Source organism: Magallana gigas, chromosome 8 (genome assembly GCF_963853765.1).
Source record: "Magallana gigas chromosome 8, xbMagGiga1.1, whole genome shotgun sequence".
Taxonomy (NCBI): Eukaryota; Metazoa; Mollusca; class Bivalvia; order Ostreida; family Ostreidae; genus Magallana; species Magallana gigas.
In genome coordinates, this window is record NC_088860.1 from 10,870,337 (window position 1) to 10,881,311 (window position 10,975).

Below are 10,975 nucleotides of genomic sequence, written 5' to 3' on the forward strand. Positions count from 1 at the left end.
ATAGTTTTTAGACATATGTTTTTAAAATTAAATGCAGTTTCCTAATGAGTAAAGTTATCACGCAGACATTTTTCCTAGGCATGAATTGAATGTACTTTCCACCTTTTTTTAGTACTAGTTTCTTTTTTCTTGTGCGAGGAGAACTTGTTAACCTGTGCAAAAACAAGTTCACGAGTCCCACATTCTTTGTTAAGGTTATGTATTTTTAAAAAGGTAGTTAGTCTGAAATAGAGAACAAATTTGAAAAATTACTGGCATTACCATAAAATGATACATTTTTCTCGATTTTAGTTTCTTATTAAAAGTTTTTTACATTTTGGAATGGGAGAATGTTTTTAAAACGTTTTCATTATTGCGTAATCGCCCTCTGTTAGATATTGGACCTTTGTAAGTCGTCCATACTAACTAGTTTTTAAAAACTAAGGTTGTCGTAGTATACAGCAGAAAAGCTTACATTTTCCTATAATTCAGTTTTCCGAAACTTTTTTTGTTTCATGGAGTGACACCTCCTATATTTAAAGTATGAATGAAATCTTACCTCTTGCTTATAAAAATTCTAATAGGTCCTATAAACATAAAATGTACACTAAAGAAATCAAAATTTGATTTAGATAAATAAAGGTTTTAAAATATTTGAGAGAAGTAAAAAATTTATTAAAGTCGTAGATGATGTCATCATATTTGAACTTTGTCATTTTGATATGACATTGGAAATCGATTTAAATATATATAAAGTCAGATCACTAGTGATGATCATGTCCAAATTTGAGGTCTCTACTTTAAAAGAAATACATATTTCAATGATAAAAGGCTAGATTGAAAAGATAGAACCAAGGTTTTGGAATATACAATACACACATTACCTCAGTTTTTTCTGACTTGAGTAAATGCAGGGTGTGATTTAATTTTTTTCACAAAGGTAAAGAACTGAAATTAACTTCTGTGTCATTACTTTTTCATAAAAATGATTTTAAAAGACAGTTTACAGGTGTTTGACTGTTGTACTTCATTTTAATGTTAACAAGAGGCCCATTGGCCACACCGCTCACCTGAGGAACAATAGGTATGATAAAATCAGCTTAATGAAGTCATAATACAAACTATCTGGACAATGTACAATAATACTTGTAGATCCTGTATAGATAAAATCCATTTTTCCCCCTGGATATTCTTATGTTTATCATCATTAGTCACTTTTCTAACAGGATGATTTTATAGTCATATTATATGTTGAGTATTGCAGTTCTCAAAAAGATCCTTAAAAATAGTTTATATATGGGATATAAACCTACATCAAACTCTGAACCTTCTTGTGAGGCCAAAGAATTGTCCTGGGGCCAAAGTCTTAACAATTATAAAGAATCATCTGGCTGATTAGTTTCTGAGAAGAAGATTTTTAAAGATTTACCCTATATATTCCTTTGTTAAACTTTGACTTCCCATTGTTGCCCCAACCTACCCCTGGGGATCATGATTTTCACAACTTTGAATCTACACTACCTGAGGATGCTTCCACACAAGTTTCAGCTTTCCTGGCTGATTAGTTTCTGAGAAGAAGATTTTTAAAGATTTACTCTATATATTCCTATGTTAAACTTTGACCCCCCATTGTGGCCCAAACCTAGTTTCAGCTTTCCTGGTCTTATGGTTCATGAGCAGAAGATTTTTTAACATTTACTCTGTATATTCCTTTGTAAAATTTCGACACCCCCCCCCCCCCCCATTGTGGCCCCATCCTACCCCCGGAGGTCATGATATTCACAACTTTGTATCTACACTACCTGAGGATGCTTTCACACAAGTTTCAGCTTTGCTGGCTGATTAGTTTCTGAGAAGAAGATTTTTAAAGATTTACTCTATATATTCCTATGTAAAACTTTGACTCCCCAAATATTTAAGTTTTGACTTTTGTCATTCTCAAGACAATTAATATACTAGTAGTCTGAATATATCAACAACTATTTAGTCCTCTTAAAAAATGTTAAATATTTCTTAACGACATGTATTTAGAACAGGTTAAAGTTATGCAGTCGTGTTTTAAATTATTAAAGAATCGTTATATCATCATAATTCAATTATATAGGATGGTTTTAATTAGAAGGACAACAGGAAAACTGTACCACATGAACACATTTTTTATGATGTATCGTTTCTCATTTTTTTTAGCCTTTTGACAAGTAAAACACTCAAATTCTTTTTTGGTATAAATGATAGATGAACCTATTGTAAAACTTTCTAAAGTACTGTAGGACACAGTATGTTTTCTAAAATGCTCCTTTGTCATTTCCTGTAGTGTAAAATTGACATATTGGAGGAGAAAATAATTAATACAACGATTTTCATTGATCACAATAAGTAACAAAAACCCAAACCAACCAAAAAAAAAACCCCCAAAAAGGAAATAGTTCTCTTTTGAGAGTCAAACAAAGAATGATTATGTTTCTCTAATATAGGATATTAATTCACAGTTTCAACGAATAATACTTCGGTAATGAATTATTTTGATAGTCACAATAGTTAAATCAACAATCGCAATCGCAACTTCTCGGGCCTTTCCGGCAAACTAGGAAAAACACCTCGAATGATTAACATTACCGGCCGTTATAATTTTATACAAAATGGAGTCGCTTCCCATTTAAATAGGTATCGGCTAGACAGCCTTATAAGTCGCTTCTGTGTTATATTTTAGGATATATCATTTACTTTAATGAAGTCTAGCTTACATCTCAACAGATCGTAGAATGTGTTGTATTTATATCAAGTTTTATAAAAAGGGGGGTTGTCATGGACGCCTAGGTAATACATTCGAGGTGTTTTTCCGAGCCTGCCGGAAAGGCCCGAGAAGTTGCGATTGCAACAATAGCAGATGTATTCCTAAAGACATTATATGTTACGAAGAAGAAGACAGCAATTGAATTACAAAAAAGAAGAAGAAAGATTCTCATAATTCTTTGAACTAGTTTGGTTCATGGCTTTGTTGGTTACTATTATATAAATAGTGCCTGTTTGAGAGAGTAACAGTTGAAATTGACACCCCGAGAAAACCATTGTCAACCGACGCGAAGCGGAGGTTGACAATGGTTTTCGAGGGGTGTCAATTTCAACTGTTATCCTCCCAAACAGGCACTATTTATTTTGTTATACTGAATGTCTTAATTTTTAAGAAAATTTTACTGCTTTTATATAGGAATAACGTGAATTCTACAGCGAACCGTACGCGCATAATTTTCGCGCATGTAACATTTTTTAATGTTACCCGTTGCTAAGTGCGTTACTAACGCTGAGGGTAATAGAAAATATTATTAACTGCGTCTTAACCAATCATATTTCAGTATTTAACATGAAAGTATAACAATGTTGATATACTACCCCGTGCACACGCCTGTTGTAGTTTGTCTAAAGATATTTATGCGTCACATTTGGACAGATTTTAATAAAAATACACATACCTGTGAAAGAAGTGCAATTAAAATAGAAGAAAGGGAAAATATCTAAGATAATTTCATTCATGTATAATCATTTTTCACTCAGAAAAACTCACTTGAACGAAAAATGATTTCTTACGGAGATTTATAGTGGGGAATGCTGACATCTTTTCTCTTTATTCGGAAGTCACTCGGAATACCTCGCACAATTTTTCAACGTTATCATGCGGGATGTTGCAATACAAATCCCAGTAGACATCACATTTTAGCCGTGTATTGAAACCTTACCTGATAAGCTAGAGGGGGGTGTCAAAGTAGAACTCTCGGAAATTTTTCATACTTTTGAATGAACATCGTTTGAACCGAGATGTAATTATAAATATTGAGTTATTAAGCAAAATGTGAATCGATATCCTGGGACATGGTATGGACAGAAGTGACGTCACGTCACAGATAAATTTATTATTTATCAAAGTGCGTACGGAAGGACAGGAAAAAATCGGCAATTTATTAAGGCCGAGCAAACAAAAGGCTATTATTAACCTTGTCATGTTGCCAATATTTGTAAAATTACGACAAAAGTTCGGTACTCGCGATTTTATATATTCCCGCGATTTGACAATTAAAAAATGTTTGCATCGCGGCGGAATTGAGTACTCGCGTAAAATACGGAAATACAGTAACATAAATACCATCATAACTTAATGACATATGCAATTCAAAAACAAATGTGGGCAAGGGGAGCCTTTTTTCCGAAATCTTGCATTTGATTTCTTCATGATCTCTAGATCATTAGTTTTGTGCTCTTGATACCGAAAGCCCATGCAGCTTCTCTGCAAACTAAAGCTTAAAATTAATTCACCAGCTTTAACACAAGTGTCATTTTTTAAAGTTTTCAGTAGGCGTGAGAAAACCGTATGGCATGCTAACATGTTCTTTACACATTTGATATGATTTATTGAAGTCTGTACATGCCTACACAATGGACACATGCGGAAAGGGAAAGAGAAGTTTATGTATATTTACACGAAATGTATGATTATTCATTTTATAGAATTTTTACTGCATGAATATTATGATAATGTGGCGTTTTAATGGCTGATTAAAATATTTTCGAAATGTACCTGTTAAATTGATGTTGCTGTGCCTTAATAGGTTTTCTTCAGCCTAGAAATCATAAATTTCACAAACAACTAAGTCATTAAACCCCATGGCGCCATAGATTTTTTTCTCGTTAGCAAAGAAAGGGGGGGATGAAACTTAAAAAAAAATTAAATAAAGACTTGAAATTGACCGATTAATTGTTCAAAATTTATTCACATTCTAAACACAATACACATTGATTGACAAAAAATAAATAATACATACATCTAAACGGTAAATAAACGCTTAACATCCCCATCTCTTGGTGTTATCATATATGGAATTTCGTCGGAATTTTTTTTATTTATGCTTGCCTCTTGATAAAATATTCTTAAGTTTTGTTGATATATGTGGAGAAAACCACTGGATACTGTTAAGTTTGAAAAATTACGACCTATCAAAATCTTGATTTTCTTTGCTGCTCGGTGTTTCACTAGTTTGGGAATTGGAAGAACATCACATGGCTTTACAGTGTTTGTTTTGGAAGGTATAAGACTACATAAAATCAAAACAAGTTTGTATAGATTTATTAGATAAATCCCGAGTTGTTGTTTTGTAGATTTGAACTGCTCTACACAGACTGTATTGATACGTCTGATGAATCTGTGATTCGCTTAAATGCCTCTTCGCACCCGAACATGTTTTGTACGATCTGCATCGGAGAGGTCGCATGATAGTACGACAAATTTATTTCACAATAAAACTTCAAGGCAGATCAAAATCAATGAAAAAAAAACATGCTTACACTTAATTCCTAAACGCTCAATGAACGTTAAAGGCAAAGAAAATCAATTTGTACAAACAAAAGTGATCCATTTCGTATAATAGTCAATACACTTGTAGGCCGTATAAACCACCAAATGCATTTGAACCAAAAGGCAGTTTTTGCAAATAATTTTTTTTAAAAGTTCAAGGAATGTGTAAATTCATGGACATATTGCTTCATATTGTTTATATTGTGCTTCAAATTCCCCAGTAGCTTTAAAACAAAACCATTAGGATTTCTTCCAAAAATATAAGATGACAAAATACTCATAAGGTAAACAATAAATGGACATCAGAAGTAGTCAACAACATGGTTACAGACAGATTGATAAGGCTAATATAAAACTCTTGCATCTTGTATCTGACGGTGCGCATGTCAGAAAGCATAAAAAAACGAAAGTCTGTGGTAAAAAAAAGGTCAAAATCATATAAAATTATCACCGGGACTCTATATATACAACTCTCGTCAGAGCCAGTTTCTCGTTTTTTATGGCAGTGCCCAATTTCACTCGAGTTACATAATGGCCGGCAAATGTTGCCAAGTATGCTTGTTAGGATGACGTCATCAGTTGATCAAACCGTTATACCCAACTTACATTTTGTGTTATAAAGCAAAACTACAATTTCACCCAAGTTCAAAAAAAGAGATCATGAGATGTGCTCATACTTTACGGGATATAAAGTTCCCCGTAAGATTATTTTTTGGTCTTGGTGTTGGCATGGCAACCATTTCAGGGTTCTTTTCGGACAAAGTAAAATCACATTGCTGGCAAAGTTTGACAATAAAGAGTTTCAAAACGAGGCTGGCGTATCCTTTACCAGGACATCTTCTGGGCCCGCTTGCGAAGGTGAAGAAAGATAGTTTTGAAGAGTCGTCATCCAGCCATCTTTCCGGATAGAACACGGAGGGATCAGATAGTTGTGTTTCTGTCTGGTGGGTGTCTCGAATCCCTAGCACTACAGTCCAGTCTTTCGGAATCGTGTACCCCTGAAATAAAACACAAAATGGTCGTTAGCGACATACCAATATAATATAATATACGTAATGCAATAAAACTGTTTCGAGGGCCGGGGAAATGACGATAGTTAAAAAAAAAGAAAAGAAAAAAAAGAGAAACGCTCTTTAGCAAAATATTGTGCAAATAAGGTACTAGTTAACGATAATTGTATCAGTTTATGATTTTTTTAACTTGCCTACCTCCAACTCAAACGTCTGAAGAACTTTTCTGTAGGATCCGCCTATGGCAGGACTAATTCTTAATATCTCCTTATAAACGCAATCAAGATAAGACAATTTGTTTAGAACCTCTGGCTTGAGATTAACAACATCGTTGTTGTTTTCTTCTGGGGGAGTCAGGAGGTCAACGCTCGACAGCTCGTCTCGAAGTTTTTCAACGACACGTGGATATTGCGAGAGATGACAAAGGACACAGATCGCAGAGGCGCTAATTGTCTCTCCTGCGTTAAAGATCAGCTCGAATATGCCATTAACTAGATCATCCTCTTCAAAGTCAGAATTCTGAGCTTTGTAAAATGTCTCCAGAATTGCCGGAAACTGTTCGCAAGAGGTCTTTCCGTCTCTCTTTATTCTGTTCCGGAATAAGTTATTCAGTTCTTCTTTGGCCTTCAGTGCCTATAAAATTAAAAATAAAATTCATCGATAAAAGGAGCACAAAATCAATGAGCAATCATATAGAGACAACTCCTTAATATCGCGATCATTTATCGCATATTCATAAGACATGATTTTACAAGAAAGAGTTCTTAGCCCTTCAACGTCTGGGTCATTAACCGAACGTGACAATTTCAATGACAATGAAATCATTACTACATAGCCATGCGTGAGTAACATTGCCAATGACGTCATTTCATTCATAATTTCACCGGTGAGACGAAGTTGAACTTTAGTTCAACTCTTGTCCGTTTGAAGACCTCTTAACTTTACGTCAGAGAGAAGGGGCAATGATAGGCGACTGGGGTCAATAACCTGAATCTGGCCCAGTGACTGGGGGGTCAAAGCATCAACTCTGTTCATTTCCGCGTACGTTCTGTTGCCTATGTAGGCCAAACAGGATTTACTGTATAATTTTAAATCATTCGAGAGTTTGTCGTTTAAATTAAAATATTTCTCGTGAAATGGTTTTTAAAAAAAATGATTTTTTCAGGTCATAAGTAAGTTTTAGAAAACACTACTTTTATCAGATGTGCACTTTAAAACTATTTTTAATCAATTAAAAATAATGATTTATGTTCGATTCAAATGGTTTTCATGAAGCAGGCAAGAAAGAAAAAAAACATTCTTCATTCTTTGAATATGTAAAGAGATGGACAAATAGTAAATAAGTCTGATTTTAAGGTCATACCTTATGGAAACCGAATCCAGGTAGATTTATTGGAAGTGTGAATAGATTATCCGTGATCTCATGATAAAGAGTTTGGATCCGCGTTTTTTCACTTTTCGGCATATCCATGCTGACTAAGGATACTGACGCAAGTTCCAAAAACGTGGAATGGAGTTCGGAAAATATTGTAACTTGGGAACTGCGACACCAGTCGTAAATGCGATCTGTTAAGAAATGGGATATCTCTGGGAATTTTTGCTCAAAAAATTCCGGAGAAAAACATCTCAATATTTGTACTTTCATGTCCGCATGGACTTTTCCAGCGGAGGTCGCCAAGGTATTTTTACCTATGATTGTCTTAACCGAAGTTGGATAAGCACTCTGCAAAAGTTTATTTTCTGCGGCGAACAGTTTCTCCAGATTTTTCTTTCCAGATATACGTATCGTGGGGTTCCCAAACAGGTGGGTTTTGTATATATGTCCATGCTTATTACGCCTTTCGTCGAAAAACTTCGCCTGGAAAGATAAAACAACAATAATTAAAGAATTGTAGCATATTTGAAAACAAACAAAAACATAATTTTTTTTTTTAAAACAATCAAACAAAAACCGTGGAAAGAGGAAAAATTAACCTTGATTAATCACAATAGCATATAATTCAAATGTGTTACATTATACCTTTTTGTAAATGAACTGCAGAGATTCTCCCAATATAGGTAGTCCCATCTGTCCCGGGGGTAGGTTTTCCGTACAGTCTCTACCTGAGTTTTGTTTTATCATCTTGTACAAAAGTACACCAACGACCAAAATCAAAACAAATTCTAACATTTTTTTTTCTATTTGTGTACCGAAACGACGTTTATTTTTTGGTTGAATGTATTGAAAGTGGAGGGTTGAAGCGCGCGACTCTTATAGCATACCACCGTATTACGAGGATGAGCACGTGACTAGCGAAGGCAACGGACGGGATGTAATCGCAGTCTATGCTTATCGCTTCAAATACCAATCAATTTTTGACAGGGGTTACTGAAATATAGGTAAAGCGGGCGTGTTTTGAATTGTACCCCTTGGTAGATGTTCGATCAGTGCATCCGGTTCGATACAAGGGTTTTTTTTAACCGTGAATTTCATCGTTGTAATTGACAAATAACTACGTATGATATAAAAGTGAAAACTGAGATAATGGAAAAATGACATGAACAAAATTAAAATTGACATTTTGTTCTCACAATATTCTGAATGTTTTTAATCATAATTTCACACACACATGCACATCCATTTACCCACCTTCAACACCCGCGCGCTCACAAAAAGACAAAGGACAGGTTACATGTTTCTTACCATTTTTGCCATACTGCTGCTTTCTTCGAGGCGTTCATGTTGCATGCTGCATTTTAAAACGGGATTTTTTTTAAATAATCAACTTATTTTTTTTTATAATTCATTAATTTTTTTTTATCATTTAATGGATTTGCCCTTTTAATTTATTTTATATATTATATATATTTTTTTATATTATTCACAGCATTAGGTTTCAAAATTTTTGTTGAGGCTTTTTTTCTTAATCAAGACAAGAATATGATTTTAAGTAAATTGAATTACAACAAGCTTGACAGATATTTTGAGTGACAGCTTCGTCACTCAAACCTTGTTTATGCATACTTTCAAAACAGCTGGTAGAAGATCAAAATGAAACGCACGTACTCCACTCAAATTTGTTTTTCTTCTATTTTATTCAGTGAGCTTTGAATCACATGTATCATCTTATTCTGAAAATAGAATGTCATTTTTCTAACAAAATAAGAGCATTTAAAAATGAAAAATGCTTACAGGATGTATATATATACTAGAAAAAAAAATTTATGAAAAAAATTAAGGTCGTACAGGTGACGTTTAGGTGCTTTTTGTTCGCAAACATAGTTTTTATCCACATTTACTAGCAAACCTTCGGTATAAGGTATTTGTTTATAAACACTCCAATTGTACAAAAAAAAAAATGATTAAATACTTCCATAAATATTTATTATCATTTTAGACCGTTCAACAGCAATGTAAGTGACACATATGTTCTATAGTATGACATTTATTGATATATGCAAAAAAAAGTTTGCATATGATAAATACTTAACATCACTTTTTCCGTGTTTTTTGTATAAATTGTTAGTATACTTAAAGAGCCATTTATACATTTTTTTAGTGTAATACATGAATACTTCTTGGTGAGTGCAAACAAGAATATGGCAACTGCGCATACCAACTCTCTCTCTCTCTCTCTCTCTCTCTCTCTCTCTCTCTCTCTCTCTCTTATTCAACAATTCAAATACGATTTTCCAGAAATAAGAAACAGATAATTATTTAATGTTCTACCAAACAAAACAAAAAAACCCTAATCGCACCAGATGCTTAAGGCGCTTAGGTTATAGTTCGAATTAGCTGCAGGTTAGTTTGAATGAACTTGTTGTGACAATTCAGGTGCAACGTGTGATATTGCTTCAGCGAGTTTTCAGGGAAAAACCTGTATTTTGAATGAAAGTACAAAGAAAAGAAATGCCACCTAATCAGCTTTACGCTGGATTTTGACTCACCAAATTTGGAAACCTGTTGGATGGTATTGTTGGCCTATAGAACTCTGCCAAGACAAGTTCTCGATATAAGGTGAAGAAATGTAGGGAATGAGGTCAGAGTTGTTTGATTTCATTGCCTTGAGAGCAGGACTAGGTCAGTAAATCTATCCCCTTATTGATCTCCATGCGTGTCTGTATGCAATCTAGTTTGATCATATATGGCGTTATGACTCAACAGCATTTTTGCGAAGATTGTTATAAAACCCCAGAAATGGGGGACATATTGCTTGGATGTCATTTATAGCCTTTGGCCTATTTTTTTTTAAATTGTATATCTTTTTCAAAAATGACGGAAATTAGTTTTAGGTAAAAAATTATTGAAAATAATGTCTAGCTTTTATCTTTTGAGAAAAGAGCTCTAAAATTTACGGATTTTTTCTCTTCAAAAGAAATCGAAAATTAGATCATTCAAATATTAGTTTAATGCAGCCTATTCGGCATGCCTACAAATTTAGCATGTTTGCATTCTGAGTCTTCCGTTTTTCTGAAAAATCGATACGGAGGAGCGAAACTACTTGTGAATTGTTCCGGTTAGGAAATGCGTTTATTTAGCATTAGAAATTGAAAAGTTTTTTTTGTTTTTAAACAATATGTGGAGGGCGTGATCTAAATTGATTATATACGATTACACAAAGAACACAAATTTCTAGTGTAGAGAAAACCAATCTTAAGTCAT

At 33.8% G+C, this 10,975-nt stretch overlaps 1 protein-coding gene across 1 annotated transcript; it reads right to left on the reverse strand.

Annotated features, from left to right (window-relative positions):
- Positions 1 to 5,079: 5,079 nt before the first annotated feature.
- Positions 5,080 to 8,685, reverse strand: LOC105319852 (cytochrome P450 26A1). The gene is made up of 4 exons (XM_011417551.4): positions 8,354 to 8,685; positions 7,697 to 8,191; positions 6,532 to 6,966; positions 5,080 to 6,321 (listed from the first exon to the last, which is right to left on the reverse strand). Exons 1-4 carry the CDS (start codon positions 8,501 to 8,503, stop codon positions 5,995 to 5,997), a joined length of 1,407 nt encoding a protein of 468 aa, XP_011415853.3. The 5' UTR covers positions 8,504 to 8,685; the 3' UTR covers positions 5,080 to 5,994.
- Between the last annotated feature and the right edge of the window lie 2,290 nt (positions 8,686 to 10,975).

Coding starts and splice junctions, on each gene's coding strand:
- LOC105319852 (XM_011417551.4), bottom strand. CDS start 8,503: ATGTTAGAATTTGTTTTGATTTTGGTCGTTGGTGTACTTTTGTACAAG. Junction 8,192..8,353: donor TGCAGTTCATTTACAAAAAG/GTATAATGTAAC, acceptor TTATCTTTCCAG/GCGAAGTTTTTCGACGAAAG. Junction 6,967..7,696: donor CTGGATTCGGTTTCCATAAG/GTATGACCTTAA, acceptor TTAATTTTATAG/GCACTGAAGGCCAAAGAAGA.